General features: G+C 40.1%; 1 protein-coding gene across 10 annotated transcripts in view; it reads right to left on the bottom strand.

The window, feature by feature from the left end:
* Positions 1 to 20,545, bottom strand: part of ctnnd2b (catenin (cadherin-associated protein), delta 2b) — a 231,489-nt gene that overhangs the window by 8,149 nt on the left and 202,795 nt on the right. For 7 of the 10 annotated variants that reach the window (XM_005740267.1, XM_005740268.1, XM_013912714.1 and 4 more), the window contains 6 exons: positions 17,224 to 17,406; positions 12,900 to 13,073; positions 11,461 to 11,611; positions 6,610 to 6,871; positions 2,840 to 2,933; positions 2,585 to 2,711 (listed from right to left, as the gene is read on the bottom strand). In XM_005740267.1, coding sequence (XP_005740324.1) covers positions 2,585 to 2,711; positions 2,840 to 2,933; positions 6,610 to 6,871; positions 11,461 to 11,611; positions 12,900 to 13,073; positions 17,224 to 17,406 — 991 coding nt within the window. The remainder of the gene's footprint in view (positions 1 to 2,584; positions 2,712 to 2,839; positions 2,934 to 6,609; positions 6,872 to 11,460; positions 11,612 to 12,899; positions 13,074 to 17,223; positions 17,407 to 20,545) is intronic. The other 3 variants (XM_013912716.1, XM_013912720.1, XM_013912719.1) reach the window with 1 other exon arrangement.

Genomic DNA, 20,545 nt, shown 5'->3' with positions numbered 1-20,545 from the left:
GTGTAATTATATTGTCTTCAACGTTCCAGCGAATAGGTTCAAGCTACAAACCTATCAAAATCCATTGTAATATCAGCGTCTAAACACCCAATCATCGACTTTTATTGAAATGCATTTATTCCTATGGTTTTAAATACAAAGGAACTATTTCCTTTATGTGCATTTGAAAATGAAGAGTGAAATTAAAGAAAGGCTCAGTGGACGATCTGTGACTGCCTGAAATGAGTCTTTATCATACTTATTTCTATTTTGCCAGTTTGTCAGCTGAAAGGCTCATAAATCCAGCCCTGGCTATTGTTTTTAAAAGTAGATGGCTAATACGTGAAAAATGTTCAAATGCTCTTGCATGAAGTCATATGAAATTATTTTTGAATTATGCATTAGCTCACAGTTGGCAGCTGTAGCTGCCTGGCTCTGTGAATGACAATAGGACTATATTCTATATATTACAGGGTGGATTTCTATGAAACTTGGCAGTCAAGGTCATCATATAAACCTCACTGACTTTGTGATCACGGTCTCCATCAGCAGGTTCCCACTTTTGGCTTTCTGGGAAATCTTGCGACACTTGATTGCCATTAAATTGGGCATTATATAAGAAACTTCTTAAAGGGTACATATTATCTTCTTTTCCCCTCCTGTAAGAAACCTGTATTGTTCATTTAAGCTCATTAAATGCTAAAATATCATCTCATTTTTCATTTAAAATGTTTTGTCCCTGGCTGTGAGTAAAGGCTGTGCCCAAATTAGACTTGAAGGCAATATACTAATTGTGCATTTCTTGTGAACTGCTTTCACAGTTTTACATAAAAAAGGAATAAGGTGGTTTTAAATCAGCCAATACAAAATATATTTCCCGTTGAAAACAAAAACTCACAGTATCTCTAAACTTTAATTTATTTCTTGACATAATAAGATTTTTAAGCCACTGTCTGCCCAGCTCTGTTAATGGCATCCAGAATATTAATACAATGGGAAAATGACCCATGGGTACATCTGTGGTGGGAGGGGAAGTACTAAGTTTGAAAGTCCAACATGTCCAGTCCACTAGGACTAACTCACATCTACACAGTGGATGATAATTGAAACAACTGGTTAAAGGAGATTAAACAGATTTTATAACTGAACACCAATTTAAATGAGATCTTAATGACTGACTTTGTGATGCCTTTCTCCTCCATAAACAGCTTCACACATTTGGCTTTCTGTCAAATCTTGTGACACTGTTTCTATTAATTCCCATTAAATCGCTGGTGCAGACATTTAAAGAGTATATGAGCAATTTTACGCTAAAAGCGCAACATAAATGCATTGGGTGTTATTTTAAAATCATAATCACTGGAAATGGAGGAATTGAGGTTGCAGACGTGACATTGAGAGCTGTGAATATTGGCTGTGGTGATGATTCCTGCTGACCTACAGTTCCTTTAATTGCTCTTTGAGGCTGGCTCCAAATGATAGTTAATCCTCATAGACTGCCACATTATAGATGATATAAACATGTTTACAGCCAGATATGAAAAACTGCTTTAGTCATAGCAAATTTCACGCTTAATCTATAGGAAGGGTATTTTTTACTAATTGCACTATAAGCTTTAAAGCTGTGTATGAAGCATGTGGCCACTTTGGCAGGTTGAGTCTGATGCAGGCAGCTGCAGCTCAGCTTCACCTGCACTAATTAAAGCCATTAAACAGGATCTCCCAACAAGTGTTTTTGGTGTGCTGCCTTTTATAGTAACAGCTAGTCCACGAAGACTGTGCTCCAGTTGTGGAAAGTGACATTTTTGTACTTTATTTGTATGATGTGTGTGTCTGAGCGATGCATGTATATTATAACCAAACCTCCCAGCACTAATTATGCAACATTGGCCATGAAAAAGGAAAAAAAGAGCTAAGAGTGTTTTTGACTCCACTACTAAACACATCACTAATATATTCTCAAACACATCCACACTTCTGTGCACTTTAGGCACTTCTTCTGTCACACTTACAAGCTGATGGATGAGATGAATTTAGTATCTTGTGAAAGGACACTTTGACAGCTGCCCCAGACAATCTATGCAAGCAGCAAACGGGCTTCACATGTTTTCAACCGCAATTCCACCACCCACGTAATTGCTGTCGCATTAATGTGAAAGCTTAGGCAGCACATGCACAGTGAGGAGATGCAAATGCATGTTATTAAGAGCATTATAATTTCTCAATAAACAATTGATAGCTTAGATAAATAAGTAAATATGAGGCACTCCCATTTTACATTGTCACGGGATGAACTGTATCGATGAATGCTCTTCAAGGGTTGTGTGTCTTACACAACGTGATCACTGTCAAAGTGTCTCCATCAGCCCAGAAACACGGAGGCCTTGGAGATGCTCATTATTATTAGTCAAACCTTAACTTAACACAAGGGCGGGAAACTTTTTTAGTGCAAGGATTTTCCTTGACAGCGGAGTAATTTACCAGTGGTCACTGTAGTGTGAAGGTTGAAGCACAGTTGAGATATATCGGAGCGCTGCTTGTTTGTACTGTACTGATGGAAAGAGTGATGAATGGGAAGATGGGAGACAGGGATGTGTAGGCTCACCTGATCGATTGTTGGGCGAGGTCCGCACAGGAGAGATGGAGGGCGTACGAGAGGAAGAATAAGGTCGCTGTCTGTCTCTCTCTATCGTGGAGGAGGAGCCAACAAAATGGTACTGGGAATAGCCGTCCTGCGGGAGACCAAAGTGAAAGCAAATGAGGAGGAGAAGATTTGAGGCAGTGTTTAGTTACCTTGCAATGGTTTTACATGTAATTGCACAGATTCTGGATTTATATACCCAGAGTACAGAGGCTTTACCTTTTTATAGAGGCTGCGCAGGTCTCTGTATTGCCACATGCTGTTCAAGACTTGAGATGCAGCTTTCACCACTTTGGGACTATGTCTGGGAATTCAGCAGAGAGGAAAACAAAAAAACACAACGTAAAGCTCGACCGTCCTCTGCTCTGTTTGGGTAGACGCCGTTTTATAAAAACACCACAGTTCAGAATAAAAAAGAAAAAGACACAAAATGGAGACACTAAACGCGCATGTAAATCAGCATCTCATGCAGCCTTCGAGGAAAACGTCTTCTTCATCTTCTCTGATGTGCCACTTAAATGTTCGTAGGACAAATTGCATAATTGTTTTTCTGATTGATTTATTAGCCAATATTTCATTCTGTTTCCCCCAAGTGACTAATGACTGTGGGTTTAATTGGCTCATATGGCATTATCAGTGCGTAGGAAATGAAACTTTATTTCTTCGAGACATTTTGATAATGTTGTTGTTTTGGATTCTCAGATTGCGGGCTGTGTAATTTCAGCAACGCAAATAGGGAACACTGGAAAACTGTTCTTTGAGGAACAAGACAACTGAACTGGTACCTGTAATTTTATCTAAATGTGAGTCTAATAATAAACACACTACTAATTCGTTTTAGCCTGTTATCTATCATGGAGAATTGAATGCCATGTTAGGATATAGACATAGACAAAACAGAAAAGGCACACAGCAGGTGCAACATTTTTTCTACATGACAAAAATTAGAAATGTATACGATATGCGGTTAGAACAAAAGTGAGCTAAAATTACAGCTGAAGTTATGCTACATCATATTATCTATATCCATATTCACTCGCTTTTATCTGTAATCTTTGTCTGCACTTTAGTCATTCCTCAGTGCCAAAATCTAATCATAACACAGCTGACCTGCTGCTAAAACCAACTTAGCAGATGTCAGTAGCTGTCATCTAGGAGTTTTAACTTTGAGAACTCCCACTCTTTGAACTTCTGGTTTCCTAGGGACCGCTTTTAAATCATATATCTAATTGCATTAGGGATGTGCCTAACTATTTGACTAGATGTTTAAGCACTGCTTCCTCTCTTAGCTGGCAACAACTGATAAAAATAAGTCCCAAAAGGTTCTGTTCATCTGGACGTAGCGTTTTCAGTGGGAGAAACGTTCCGTCACTCATTCAAGTGACTTCTTCAGTCTCAGCTGACTGCAGGTTTCCCCAATCTTATAAACAGTACATTTTCACAATGACTGAAACTAAAAACCACTGAATGAACAATGGGCTGGGAGGTCAGTCTCTTGATCATTAATATGAAAATTCTGTACCATTCACAGAGTTGGGGAATGGCTGCAATCACAGCATTGTGAGATGGCGAAAGACGTACCAAAATGCAGATAAGTGATTAAATGTTTCTCCCACTGAAAACGCTACGTCCAGATGAACAAAATCAACCTTTTGGGATTTGCTTACCTGGATGATTAAGCATGCATCAAGACAGATAAAAATAAGATTTAATTCATTGCTGATTTTAAGATATTATGCAACCAATAGCCACTACGCACAGCTTCAGCCTTAGAAAATGAGACAAGAACATCAACGAGCAAATTCTTAAAAATGCTTGTTGCACTTTTTCAAGTTTTGCTAACGCTTGACTATTTGTTAGCGAGTATTTGTAGACAGTAAGACAAAAAGCAGACACACAGACCAGCAGACTTCTTTAGTATTTTGAAAGAGAAAATGAAGAGCTGTATACTATTCTGCAACACAGTCTGCACAGGCCAGTGGCATGGAATGAAGGTTGCTAATGCTAACAAATCTAACAATAGCTATAATGCAAACAATGGGGCGATCATGGCTCAAGAGTTGGGAGTTCGCCTTGTAATCGGAAGGCTGCCGGTTCGAGCCCGGCTTGGACAGTCTCGGTCGTTGTGTCCTTGGGCAAGACACTTCACCCGTTGCCTACTGGTGGTGGTCAGAGGGCCCGGTGGCGCCAGTGTCCGGCAGCCTCGCCTCTGTCAGTGCGCCCCAGGGTGGCTGTGGCTACAACGTAGCTTGCCATCACCAGTGTGTGAATGTGTGTGTGAATGGGTGGATGACTGGATATGTAGAGCGCTTTGGGGTCCTTAGGGACTATTAAAAGTGCTATATAAATACCATTTACCAAATCTGTGTAAATGCAAAGCCATATACAAAGCAAATGCCACACATTTCAGTGACATTTAAAATAATATTTGGTTATTAAAGAAGCCGATTGTTCACAACTATCCCACAGATGCATCATTATATAGCGCAACTTCTAAAACTTAAACTTTATTTAAATTATTTCTCTCCAATTAATCTTTCTTGGTTAACTACAATAATAACCATCAACGTGACTATTAAACCCCATTTCTACTAGACTGCTCAAATACGTCCTACCATTTATTAATGTTTCAATCATAAATATCATCCATCTTTATCAATGTGCATGTATATCTCCAACCTTCTTTTCAACAATTCTTGAAAGAGTCATTGTAAAACAGCTAACTGATCATCTGGTGAGTTCCACAGGGTTCTGTGCTGGGACCATTTCTATTTACATTCCCTTAGGCAATTATTATTAGCAGGCATAGCATACATTTGTTTCTATGCAGATGATACCCAGCTTAAGATATCTAACAACAGTTCCTTAAAAAGCCTTCAATTCTACTTTTAGGAAGTAGAACCAGAGTAGAACCTTCAGCTTTCAGGCCCCTCTTCTGTAGAACCAGCTCCCAGTTTGCATTTCAGAGACAGACACCCTCTCTACTTTTAAGATCAGGCGTAACAGTTTCTTATTTGATAAATATTATAGTTAGAGCTGGATGGAGGTTCTCAGTCATCCAGGTCATCGTAGTCTGGATGAAGCAATCCTGAATGATTCAGCTACGACTCGGCGACAGCCAGCAGCTTCCAGCAACCACTGCTAAATGGTTTTTCCCTGGTTTTCCTGTTTCTATAATTTCCAACATAGCAGACAGCTTTTGAGCATTGTACACAACATTTCGTGAGAAACCTCAAAAAGGCAGCAGCTAAACGTAATCTTGACAAGTCTGGCAAATCCGAGGATTTGTAGCAATGGGAAACTTCCACGGCTGGATCTTCAGTTTTATAGATGCTACCTTTAAATCCTTTAAATAGAATGAATACCTTTAAATTAAATAATTTGTATTGCTTTAGTGCACAGTACTGTAATATAACAAACAAAAGCCTCACATAGAGCAAAGTAGTTACTACAGCACAAGCTGCAAGCACTGTAAGATGTGGACAGTAAATATGTTTCGTTGTAGCAAGTTAAACAAGTTAAAATTATACTCCTTGCTCTGCGCCTCTGTGTTCTCTCTCTTTATAGACTGTCCAATAAAAACAATGTAGGTGTGTGGGTAAACAGACTATGCAGGGAGCGCACAGGGTACAGACTGGCCAAACTTTAGCTGGATCTTATTTTCTGTTGCTTTGACTGGTGACTCACAGCACTAAGAAAAACAATCACACAGCCTCTGTAAACCTTCTCTCCTGTCTCAGCTCTGAGCCCCTTCACACCAATACACATCTATATTCCTACTCCTTTCTTATCCTTTTGATCAGTCCACCTGTTCGCATCTTGTGATTTAAAATGTGATCAGCGTATAAAAAACTATAAGACGATACAAAGTGTTGGTGCTTCCTCACAACCTTGACTAGTTAGATCATTTCTACCGTTTTTATCGTCACCTCCGCATCCTTTTAGTTTACCCCCTCATCAACATGGCATCGTCCTCCCATTCGGCTTACTTGTCTCCCTTGCTGCGTGCGATGCCAATGAGCTTCTCGATGCCGCCAGCGTCCCTCAGGGCTTTGGTGTTCTCCATGTTCTTGGTGATGACCTCATGCAGCGCGCAGCAGATAGCCGTGATGGTGTCATCCGACATGGTCTTCCCCACCAGCCCGCTGTTGCTGTTGGTGCCACCCCCTCCGCCTCCTCCCCCACCACTGCTGTTGTTGTTGTTGCTGCCTCCAGGCAAACGGTGCACCAGGTCCCTCATGGCATATTTACCTTTGGTGGGTGAGAGTGACAGGGAAAGTACGGGTGAGGTGAATAATATATGAAGAAGATACAAAAAAATGTAGGAATGGGAGCGAAACAAACATTTTGTGGAGCTTCTGTGTGGAGTTTGTGTGTTCTTTGTGTGCTTGTGTGGATTTTCTCCAGGTACTCTGACTTCCTCCCACAGTCCAAAAACCTGCATTTTAGGTTAACTGATGATTCTACACTGTCTTTCTCTGTTAGCCCATTATTAGCTGGGATGAGCTCCAGTTCCCCAACAATAGGTGTTATAGACGGGTTGACTTAGGGAGTAATTAAAAATAAACTGACTTATGCCAGGCCTTGAATTGATCAAAACTTTACTTTTTATATGCAAGTTTGTAACCAAATAGTTAGCCAGTTACTGCCAGCCAGCCCTCTTCCTGCTAAAACTGGGTTTAAATCCTGCACTTAGTCAGAAGCAGGTATGGGGCCAGCTCTGTCCAGCTTCTAACAATGCAACGAACTTACAATATTGTTATGTTGACTTTACAAAGTAAAGACTTTCACACAGGAGGGACAGAAAGCCTATAACTTATTAAGAGGATTCAATTCAATTTGTTGAAGTTGCACAGCTCCTTCACCTTAACCAATTCCTCCACAAGATCAACAATCCTGATGCTCTGCACTAAACTAATGTTGAAACTGATTTCTTTGCTTTGCTTACATCAGAGCTGCTTTTATTTTTGCTATCAAGGTAGAATGCTCAAAGTTTTTGTCTCGACTGTACAAGTCTAACAATTTTCTTATTTCATTGTTTCTGAAATGACCTGTTGTTAGGATGCCTGGGTCGTCGACCCAGGGTTTTTGAGTTTATGATATTATTTATACTGTCTAGTTTTTGGTTTCTTTGAGTTCTGTCTTATGGCTTAGGTCTCTGTCTTCTTTAGTTGCTCTGTCTCCCCTATCACCTGCATCCCCTTGTCTAGTTCGCGTCTATGTGTATCTTAAGTTCCTATATCCCCGTGTTCAGTCAGTGTTTTGTGTCTGCCCTGTTCCCACGTCTCTGTTCCCTTTGTAGTGCCTGCTTATGAGCCTGTGTCTTTGTTCAGTCTGTGTTATGCGTTTCCTGTTTTACTTTGAAGTTCTGTGTCTTATCTCAGTGTGTTCAGTTTACGCTTCTTTGGTCTCGTCAGTTCTGATTTGTCCCAGCTGTGTTTCCCTCCTGTTACCAATTCCCTGATTGCTCCCTCTGTGTATTTAAGCCCAGTGTTTCTGTGTCTGTGTCGCGATCTACCGTTTACTTTGCTGTGTGTTTTGTCAATCCGCTGGTGTTAGTTTGTTTTTTTTGAGTTTTTTCAGTTATGTTATGTTTGCGTTCAGCATTAAAGCTGTTTTGGTTTAAGTTCTGTCTCCGGAGTCTGCACCTTGGGTCCTTTTCCTGTTTGCACACAGCCGCACCTAACACCTGTACCTGCTGCATATATAAAAAAAAAATCTGCAAGACGATGCCTACTCCTAGGCCAAATACCTACTTTGAGTGCATTCACATGAAGACACAAAGGTGTAACCAATGTAAAGGCCATTCTAAAGACTGGTTTTAATAAAGCAGTTAATATTAGGTTTGGTAAAGAAAACCAGACCCTGGTCCAGCATGCACATTACCCAAGTTTGATGTGGAAAAGGGAAACAGTAGAAGACATTTGCATCTAAAAAATAAATGTAGTATTAATATGTATTCTGTTCTTCTAACATATTCATCAAACATTATGTGGGAACTTTCAGAATCCCAAAACTTGCAGCAAAGACAGTTTTATTATATTCTACTAAATTTACCCAGTAGAACAATTACCAAAATGTGTTGAACTTTAATCATATGCATTATAAGCTAACAGTAGACTTAAATCTAGTGTAATTTCACATTACTTTCACTGTAATTTCTACCATAGTACAGCATATATTGTGGAAACAGCTGTAAGTCAGTTAAAAAAGCACAGGAAAATAAAAAAGTCACAAATATCAAGATATTTTTCTTCCCTTGTTTCGTTTTTTAAAGAAAGAAGCTTCTGAAAGCTGGAGCTCACTACCACTGAGGTAAAATTGCAGCCTGGCAGGCCTGCTGTCAGACACTGATGGAAACATGACCACGTGATCTCACACAGACTGACTACATTTCCCATGACACCTGAACACTGCTGTCAGGAAATCTTGTCCGCTCTGCTCTCTGGTCTCCATTCTGATTGGGTCATCACCCTGGGGTGGCGGCGGTGGTAATGGTGGTGGTGCTGGGGGTGTAGTTGCACGTCATGACTCACTGACAGTTTGCATGCAGACTACATGTGTTTTACTGCTGCTGTACATAATATATAAGAAGAAACTGTTACTAATTTACAATAAAACTTTACTATTTCTACGTCGTAGCAGGAGCGTTGAGGGACGGCCATGTGACCAGCAAGAATAAGCAAAACCTAACTGGACAAATTTTTGGAGCATGAGCAAAGGAAGAACTCTTTACATTTTTATCCACATCCAGATCAATTTCTTCAATACAGCAAAGCAAGTGATGATGCAGTGCTGCTCTAGGTGACTGCAGTGATACTAGCTACTTCTATGACTGCTGCAGAGAAATGATCTGAAGCATGATGTGCTGGAAGACATGGATAACTGTGAGCACAAAGCACTACTACTATTTTAAAATACACATTTAGTTTTAAGTGATAATTAAGTGAAAGCAATACAATGGCTCAGGTCAGATTTTTCTAACTTTTCCTATTTTACAGATCAAAAAATCAATTATCTCTAGATAATTGAAGCAATCGACAAATAAACTGGTATAACCAATTACTGAAGTTAAGGGTAGATAAGAACCACATAAACATACTGATTTAGCTACTGCCACAAAATTGCAGTACTGGAAAGATTCATCAGTCATTTTCACTGCTCAAATTATTGTTAAGAAAAAACGCTGAGATCAACAGAGAAAAAAACGAAAAAGGCTAGACTGTAAAAAGGAGTTTCCTATTGTCACAGAATCATTTTAATTATATTTAATTATTTTGTTTTTTAAAATTTTATGGCTCCATCAGCTGTGGCGACACCTTAGGAAATAAGGCTGCACCTGGAGGTACTGCAGGTATTGCAACTAAATATCACAGCTAGACGGAAACTCCCCAGAACACGGACTACAGATGCTTTTCTGCTCTCTAATTTGACCAGGTAGAAAAAGACTAACACGAAAGACATTTCCTGTGTATTTATTTATTATACTTTATTTATTTTTAATTAATTCCTTTAATTCATTTTGGAGGGACAATCTTCAATAATCCAAACAGTGAAAAGAGAAGAAGAAAGAAGAAAATACTAGAGTAGAAATATCACTGAACATCTAAAAACAGATCATTAAACCGCAGCAATTCAACAAGGCCAGCTACAAACTTTAAAGTAAAACTAGACAAAGAAAAGAACAGCTGTGAGCCAATGCACAGGGCACAGAAAACAAATCACAATAAAATTAAACCCCCAACAGTTCACTGGTCCCCGGTGATTCAACACCGTAACTACGCCTGTGTCAGTGACTCACTAACTCAGCTTGTTTATTGTGGGAAGTGATTCTCTCATTGCGTGTGAGAAGAGCACCTGCAGAAGCAGAAGAGTGAATATTGTTAGTGCTAGTTATTGTACTCACCGCGCTCAGCTGTAAAGTGCGTGGATAAGCTGATGCTGCAGTAAAGTGATAAGCTGTCATGAACTGTGTAACTGTACTGGCACTGGATTGGTTTAACATTCTGATGTGTGTGTCTCTGATTTTTTTTTAATTATCATGATTGATACCGCTATAATTACAAAGATATAAACACACTGGGAAGTGAACGTCTGCGTTAGTTGGCTCAAAGCAAACCTTTCACTGCAGATGCTATTAATATCTGCTGCTGACAGCTCTGAGGCCTCAGCTACACATGTGTTTACATGATAAACTGCATTAGAAGCACATCACACAACATGGCTGAGGGGAAAGCAATGTGTCCTATCACAATATACCTGCATGCCCCATGGCAGCACGGCAGAAAAGTTAACATTACAGCCTGCACACGGACGCTTGCATTCACACAGAGAAACATCACATCGACCATCAGACGCTCAGCATCAGGGAATAAGTGGAAGGAAACATGTGGTGGTTGCTATGGGGACCAGTAGAAAAGCAGAGTTATTACAGACATCACCTAGTCTCAAAGGGAACACGTAGCAGTAAACGATCAGTCCAAGAAACACTACCTTCTGCTTAAAAAGTAGAAACAAATTTAAAGACCGATGATGCACTATGTAATATTTTTGCAACTTTTATAGATGCTAAACATGACATTTAAACATGTCTGCAGAAACCAATATCATAAGGATGTACTGAAGCAGGGGAGTAATTCTCTCAGTGCGTGAAGATAACTAGTCTACAGAGAAATTTATTTTTAATTACTCCCTAATATCCAGAAAAAGACCATAAAGATGTTATTCTGCTCCACTGTCAGAGTGTGTTTTTGCTCTCGAAGGTTTGTTTACCCCGTCATCTTTTTCAGACTGTGTAGATTTGTTTGTATGGACAGGTGGGGGCGAGTGTGGCTACTCACCAATTAGCTCCTTGTTCCTGATGTCCAGAGCCATGTTTCTCAGGGCTGTAGCCACAGCACAAACGACCCTATCATTGTCTATCCTCAGTAACTCCACCAGGATAGGGAGTCCTTTCTCTTTGCGCACTGCAGCTCGGATATAGACGGACCACTGGGCAGGACAGGGAGAGGTGGACAGAGATTTTTGCCAAATCCATTTTCATTTTTTCGGAACCACAAATTGCCATATTTGGATAAAAGTGCCAAGCTATCTGCTAATGCTAACAAGCTTGGTTAGCTTGCTGTACACCTAAACTGTACACATAAACTGTACACCTGTTCTGCACAGACACACATACAGTTAATTAGTGCTAAGAAACAAACTGATAAACAACCTGATAAGTTATATAAAAATTACCCATGAATTAAGGCTGCGCCTTTCAATGACTTGCTTTTGAAACTCTTAGATGTCCATTGCAGGAACTGCATTTTTTTTAGGCTTCTGTTTTGTTGAGGTTGCTGCTTTGCCCTTATCCGTACCGCACAAAGAGAAAACAGGTAAATACGTCAACAGTGGAAGTCACAGTGTTCCCTTTCGCAAGGTGTAAACGACTTCGTTCTGTTGATGCCAAGAGGTTACATCCTGTTTTCTTTCGTCGTCCTCTCTAAGCAACTGATGGTATAACTGTGCCCTTTGACACGCTAGCAGAAGTGATGTGGGCAGTAACAAAATGTGAAAGCACATGATCAAGACACAGACGCAAGCGTAAACTGGGGATGTGTCTGTGAAGGAGATGACGGGTCTGACTCTTTGCCATCAAGGCATGTTATACAACGCAAGGTTTTTAGAAGAAACACCTCTCCTGCCATGTGCTCTGTAAACCAGAGGATCACCAGATCATTAGGAGTCATCCTCTGGAAAGCTTTCATTGCACAGTTATAGGACCAAAGTATTGGTCAGATTGGCACATATAGAAAACGTTCTTAATTCCCGGACAAGGTCCTCAGTACTCAGTACTGATTATTCGGATAGAAGGCGCACAAGCATGGGGACAGCATATTTAAACCCAGGATTAGTGAGGCAACAGGTGCTGCACCATCATGCTGCTCATCAGCGGTGTAATTAACAGCAAATTATACATTACAAATGCTCTTAACTTTGAATTAGTGCTTTAAAAGGCAATTTTCTTTCTTTTGCATTTATTTTTACCAAATGCTGATTTCAGACACAATGTACTGAAACTACTTGTTGCTCTCAGGTAAGAGGAAATCTTAAAGGGCTAGTTAAATGATAACATCATTCTTCATCACAAAATCAAAAGAATATCTGAAGTGGTTAAGCTTTTTATATTATTATATTATTACTTTCAGAGTGTTTTTGGCACCTACTGGAACTTGGAGAGCATCTTGCAGATGCCATTTAGTATCTGAATGATTCAGCCACTGCACTGCATTCTTACCTTCCAGCTGCCAGCAGCTAGATTCTGCAGAGCCCCAGCTGCTCCCTCCAGGGTGTCTGGGTTGGAGCACTCAGACAGCAGTGTGAGGTAGGGCTTAACGATGGTGGGGTGCCATAACATCTGGATGCCTTTCGGGGGCTCCGCCAAGTCTGGAAATGGGCCGACGCCGTCCCACTGCGGAAGATGACACATAATTCAGAAAAGAAAAGCAATTAGAATTCTGTGAGGTGAGGTTTGACAGCGGTGGAGTGCCAGCACGGTCTCCTCAGGCAATAACGGGAGAGAAGGACGAGATTCACTGTCACAAGCAACTTATGACCACTGGCAATTTTTTTCCCCACTCTCATCGAATGATGTTGGATGATGTTTTTTTTTTAAAAACACACAGATACTGTATATCAATAATAAATGTGAAAAATCTTTCAGATGCAGGAGAGCTCACAGTAACGCTGCAACATAATTAACAAATGAGTAGCTGCTTCCATATTTTCATATGCAGCACCATTAGTTTTTGAAGCTATAAGTAGCACTATATTTTAAATACAGATTGGGACGGGCTTTTATGAAATCAATTTGGGATTATAGAATCACATATACAGTTTACTACATGTGGCATGTTATTAAATTACTGGGCATTTCATTTTAAAACTATTAAATAATGCATAATTGCAGAATAAACACCACACCGCTGTCCTGCCCATAAGTAATCGAGTATCCCGTGTTATAAATGCAGCTGCAGCTTGGGCTCATGAATGCCTGAATACCAGCTGTTTCAGTCTATCTCAGGCATGCAAGAAATACACATCCCATTGTCACTCACATGCTAACTAATAGTTAGCACAGAAGCTCTTCAGTACAAGTGAAGACACAATGTTAGTCAAAGTAAGCTGAGCGGCCACTACAAAAAGGTTAATCAGACATTTAAATCAACACCACCTAGCTAAACATGGATATTTTAAAGAAGCTAACAAATTTAAGCGGCTTAAGCTAAAGCTAGCTAGAGCTCAGAGCCAGACAAATGGGCTTAGCAACAGTTATAGTTATGTTGGTAATTGCTTAATATTTTTGTTTTTCATAACAAAGAATACAAGTCTCCCATTCTCTTTGCATTTGTTATAGTCTGTGTTATAATGCTAACACATGGCACTGAAAATTTGGTCATTTTTCTTCCCGTGATTTCTCTTTCCCCGTCTTCCATCGCTTCCTTTTGTCATTTTTAGCATCTCCTTATTCCTCTCTTCTCTAATTACCCAACAGTTGATAGAGTTTTTTTCCCTCTCCAACAAGCTCCCCAATCGCTCCTTCATGGTAATCATCCACAGCTGCACTGGAGTGGAGAAACACACATGGAGGGGCGAGAGAGGCCTGATATATTATTGTTTGGAGAGGTTATGATTTGTCTCTTTACGATCTGATCTCAGGGTTACTTTTAAAATCCTTCATCTCCCTGGTTCTGCCTGGTTTGCATGCGAGTTTGCAAATGGTTAGCTCAACAAATTAGTTAAAGGCCATGGCTCATTGCTACCATTTATAAAGATCTCCTCTCTCTCTTTCTGCCTTTCCTAGAAATGACAGAGAGAAAAAATAGGAGCACGCAGGGCTAATGAGCAATTCACCCACCGGAAGTGCCAGAATTTCAATCCCTGCAGCTTCACTAGAAGTGGTAAAAGACATCTTCCACTCAACCAGAATGTGATGCTGATTGCTTATTAGCATGACAAGAGGTTAGAGCCTTCTCCAAGGCAGCCGTTTGGTTTCTGCCAACTAGAAGAGCTCTCACTTTTTAACTAAACAGAGGATGAAACAGATGGACAGAGCCTGGAAACTCAGAGACACACCAGCATCTTTAAATCTGGAAACGGGTAGTAAAGACATAACGTCCTGATGCTGCTAGTTAGCATGAGTCCCTACACTGATACCCATTCGTCTTAGAAAATCAACAGCAATATTTTAACTGAGGGCAGCTGTTACAAATGTACGCTGGTGGTGAGTAATACCATTTTTATGAACTTTATTTCACTAGGAAATGTTACCCATAAAATGTAGTCTTTTCTGCGATAGGCCCAGGATACTGTTTTGCAACATCTTGTAACTTGGGACTTACATTTAACACAATGGTATTAAACACTAACCACTCTCCTATCTGTGCCGACACATTGCTACTCAGGTTTAATTAGTGTAGCATGGACCCCTGTCAGAGAATACCCACTGGTACAGCCCAAGCATTAAACAAACCATAAAAGAAATCCTCATAAAGGAAGGCTTTTATGAGGCCATTAAAATTCTATATGTGATATCTGTGTGGATTGAGCGGGGGAAGAACAACAGGCAGAGAAAGCGATAAAGTAACAGGAGGAAACCAAGACTGTAAGATAAACCAGTAATCAAAGTGCCAATTAAAAACACCAGGACAACACAAAGCTCACAGATACAAATGTGATTGTTCTATAGTTCAATTATCAACAGATCAGATTTAATCCATTCACAAATAATTTGTTGTTTTTGTTTCACCAGTTCAACTTTAAAGTCCTTTTTGTCACATTTTTCTCTTTTTCTGTGTTTTCTGATCACTTAAACAGACTCTCTATTTAGAAAATCCAAATGTTGCCCCTAAACTGTTGCCCCTTAGCATCATCACGTCAAACTGCACTCTATGCTGCAGGCGAATGAATTTGGAATCATCATAGTTTTTTATTGGTGAAATTAACACTACAAAAAAGCACAACACAGAAAACGTCTGACACTAAAGATAACAGCAACTTGAGCTAATGTAACTATCTAGCCATCTGTCACCTCTGCATGGTGGCTGCCATGCTCCATTTGTTGATGCTTCCTAGAGTTCACATGATGGGGACTCAAAGTCCTCTCCTCTGCAATGAGGCAGTAATTTGCATGCTTGACTTGGATTTTACAGTTACGTTCCAACACTTCCACTTAACTGAGATGTAATAAATTGGGTTGTTTGTAATGAGAAACCTGTTTGCATGTGAACTAATGCGCTTCACCATTTGATTCTGGATGTCTGAACGGGGGCATCGGTTCTAGTGTCCCCAGTGCTTGGTTTGTGAAAATACTTATGCAGTCTACTTTATCTTCAATAAAAAAACACAAGCTGTAGATCAGCCACTTCAGATACAAAAAAATGCTAGTCACTGGTATCTCAAGTCCCATTTTGAAGTCTTGATTTTAGCGTCTAAGGCCAGAATTACTAAACAGCACAGGTGCAGGGAGTTCATCTCAATATCAAACACAAAAAATATGACTTTTTTTTAGTAAATTAGCAATTAGCAGTAATTAGCAGTACATTTTCCAAATGTAAATAAGTCATCATGTAAATATTCTCCCCCCCAAGAAAGAAACTCACAGAAATAAATATGCAACAGGGAAAACGTGCAAAAATCTTTAAGTTCCCACCTCTTACCTCTCTTCTCCCTGTAAATGCCAACAGTACTTTTTTTTTTTTTACAAAACCCAGTCTGCGCTGGAACGCTGGAATGCGTTAGTAAATCAAGCTGTTCGTTTGAGGTCAAAGGGACCACATTTAGACAAAAATGGTGGAATGCAAAAACTTTCTGCCAATTTATCTGGTTTTGAAAAGAAGCAGTCAAAGGGATCCCTCAAAAATATTTCAAAGGGTTTTAATAGCTGTAAAATACAGTATAATGTAAATAATACATAAAATAAATAACGCATTAATCATATTAGCCATTGTGCAGACTTCACCAGGTTGATTTCACAGATCAGATGAGCAGCAGCAGAAACTTTTTAGCATAAGAACAGGTAACTGTCACCTTTGATTACTGCAGCTACTTCCTTCTTAACACACATGAAAGTTTCTAAAAGCACATGTAAATCTCCAATTTCTCTAGACAAAATTTGTGTCATTTGCATCAGTCATCTTCTTGCAGTTTGGAAGAACTAAGGGTGCGGCTGGCTGAGTAGAGCATGTAAGAGGCAGGACACAGAAATATTCTCACATGGGTGCACTACGTACTTCAAAGCTTGAGTGTTTAATAATAAGGTTGCGATGCACCTTGGGAAAATGCCTTTTTGTTATAGACTAGCTTTTGGAGCCAGTCTTAAATGGTCACGTAAGGGACTGCAGTTATTTATTCAGCATTTTTAGCTCTCGTGGTCACTGCTCAGTGTGATACCTGTGTATGTTAGCATTATCCCCAGCTTTGTCAGGTCACTCAGGTCTTTCCCTTTATCAGAATACTGTTCAGAGAAAACAGCCACCATGTATTTGTCACCACAGTCATAATCTACCAGATTGTTATATGACAATGAATGCTGACCAGTTTCTCCATTCTTTTGTTCTCACCTGGTCATGTCCCTTCTTTTTCTTCTTCTTCTTGCCCCAACATCCCGAACTCTCTGCGTCCTTCCCTCCAGTATCACATAACAAGCCGTCCAACTCTTCCGACCCCCCCTGCTGGCTGTGAGAGGTCTCCGCAGCCAGACGGTACGACAAGTTCCTCAGGATGCACACACAGTTCTCTACAGTCTGATGGAGGGAGGTAATGAAAGAGACAGAGAGCAAAAGAGAAAGACACAGAGGTGATGGACAGAAAGATGGCCACCACTAAAACATCCCCAACCAAACTCTGGACCGGACTGTATACACAGCAAATAAACTCAGATAGACACACATGCAGCGCACATAATAAAAAGAGAGACACACACGCACGCTAATCCTATTGTTGTGAGTGTCTATGCAGTCAACAGTCACAGTCTTTGATCTTGTGAAGGATTTCTGCGGATTAAAAACTTCACATCTACTTGTGAAGGGCCTCCACTTGACGCACAAACTCACACACAAACACCCACACAGCTAGAAACACAAAAACACCATCAAACACACATGTATCTGTGGCACAGAAACATATACACATGGATGAAAATGTGCTCAAATAAAAGCGTGCTGAAAAACTCTCGCTAGAGATGTTTCTGTGTCACTGACCATCTGGATTGAGTAATGCATGGTACACTCTAAAAAAAAGACTAGAAAACAAAGAAACAAAATGAAAGTTTATTTTTAAATCAAAAAGGCTTGAGATCACTCCCTATTGCTGATGGTGAAATCCCCAAATTACACTAAATCGACAAAAAATTTCACTTAATTCAATTAAATTCTGGTGAATTCAGGCGTTCCAATTACTTTCATGGCCACAGATGTATAAAATCTGCACCGAAGCATGAAGACCAAAGACTCTACAAACATTTGTGAAAGACTGGGTCGCTCTCAGGAGCTCAATGACTTCCAGTGTGGTACACTGAAATGTGAAAGTGAAAGTCCTGAGTGTCCATATCACTCAGGACCTGTCATGGTCCTGGTCACATTAACACCCTGGTTAAGAAAGCCCGGCAGCGTCTCTTCTTCCTCAGAAGACTCAGGGACTTTCATCAGCCACTGAAGGTGCTTAAGAACTTCTACTCCTGCACCATCGAGAGCGTCCTGACGGGAAACATCTGGACCTGGCTTGGAAAACAGCACCAAGCAGGACAGATGAGATCTGCAAAGAGTGGTGCGCTTGGCCGAACATATCATTTGATCAGAGCTTTCTGACCTGCTGTCCATCTGCACCAAGCAATGCAAGACCAAAGCCAGGAAGATCATGATGGACCTCTCCCATCCCAACAATGGACTCTTCTCACTTTTGAGGTCTAGGAAGCGCTTCCACTCCCTTAAGGCCAAAACACAGAGAATTGGGAGGAGCTTCTTCCCCCAGGCTATTCGGGTCCTGAACCAGGTGTAGGACTGCACGCACTCTGTTTATTTGCACACTTCTTATAATGTCTTTCATAAATTCTTATTTGCACATTTTACTGTAAATTTCTAAGTTAAAATCTGTAAATTTTGTAGTAATCTGTAAATCTGTAAATCTTACTGTGAATTCTTACTGTCATTTAATGGTCAGGCAGCACAGCAATAAGCATTTCACCACGTCATAGTGCATATGGTTGCTAGACTTGTAGTCAGACCGCCTAGACCAAGACCAAGACAATACCAAGACCAGAGGGTATCGAGACCAAGACAGACCGAGTCAAGACCAAGACAAAGTCGAGACGAGACCGAGACAAAAAAGTCTTTAAACTGCAGCCAGATTCTGCTTCGTTTACGAGTGCGATGCACTCGCACAGCCCTCCTCACCCGTTTCTACGGTCTCACAAGAACGAGGGATCCGAGACCAAGACAAAACCAAGACCAAAGTCCGTCGAGACCAAGACAAGACCAAGACCACGTAAAAGTGGTCTCGGGTCTCGAGACCACGACCAGTCTCGAGACATCCAACTCTAATGGTTGCGTGTGACAAATAAAATTTGAATGTGAATTTGATAGGATGCCACTAGTGCAACACGTACCGTCGTGAAATTGCCTGCCTACTAAATATTCCACAGCCAATTGTTAATGGTATCATATTAAAGTGGAAGTAACCTTGTGGATGCTGAGGCACATAGTCGCCAACTTTCAGTTCAGAGTCAGTCACTACAACTTTCACATGGCCTTCACATTAACTCAACAACAGTGCGTAGAGAGTGCAGTGTTGTTTTAAATTGTCAAATCATTTCCCCACATATTCACACTTATTACTGAACGTCTTCCCATCTTCTTTTTGTTCCTTCTATATCCAATGAAGTGATTCATCTCTTGCCAATATATATATAATTAGTCCACACATTGAGCACTGTCATAGCTCAACTGACCTCAGCCATGATCCTGGCAGATCATCTCATCTAGACGCCAAATGACATTACCTCATTACTTAGCTTTCTATACATCCAATCGGCAAAATTCACGTAGGGTGCGTTATTTAAGCATCTTCAATTGATCACAGTTACAGAACATCTGCAAGCCGCTGTGCAACCCACCTCTACCTCTGCTCCTTATTTCATGCTGTATGTGACTTAATATCTGTTATTAATGCTTGCTGTGTTCTGTGTTGCATTTTACTGTTGCTGTCCAAAAACAGAACAGAGCAGCACTGACAGATATGAATTACTGCAGACTGACATAACAGTCTTCCTCTCACTACACCTGACACTCAAAAGAATACACAAAAGATTTTTTAAAAACTTTTAAACTTCAGCTTTTCCAGTCATGGCTCAAAGTTTCCTGAATCCTGTTGTTGGCATTAAATTTAAAAAATGTTTTTTCACAACTATATTGAGTTAAATGTTTAAAAATAGTTCAAACTTCTTTGGACAGTGAGTTATGTTTATGTTATGTTTATGTCAATATTATCTTGGATTAGGGTAGGCACCAATTTTAACAGGTCTGAAACTGGTTCACGACAACTGAGGTCAGATCTTTGTACTGGTAAATGTTTTTTTTTTGAGTATTTAAACAAATGAATGAATACAGGGATCAACTGGTTTGCAAATCATTAAATCTTACACAGCATTTTGGAAACAGCTTGTGTGCTGTGAATGTAGCAACAAAAAACTTTAACCTGTGCATAATTTTTTGCAGTGTATTTGTGGCCTGCAAGCTTTGAACATGATTGAGAGTGATTATGCATATACAGTGATCGCATACAGTCCGTGAGGGAAAAGATTAAACACATTTGCATTTTCCACATGCAGATTTATGCAAATCATAAATAGTACACATGTTTGGAAAGCAAAAGCACCACGTGCATTTG

The sequence above is a fragment of the Pundamilia nyererei genome, unplaced genomic scaffold (genome assembly GCF_000239375.1).
Source record: "Pundamilia nyererei isolate P.nyererei 1_Seehausen unplaced genomic scaffold, PunNye1.0 scaffold00098, whole genome shotgun sequence".
NCBI lineage: Eukaryota > Metazoa > Chordata > Actinopteri > Cichliformes > Cichlidae > Pundamilia > Pundamilia nyererei.
The sequence above is the reverse complement of the archived record's forward strand: the minus strand, read 5'-3'. Positions and strand labels throughout refer to the sequence as shown.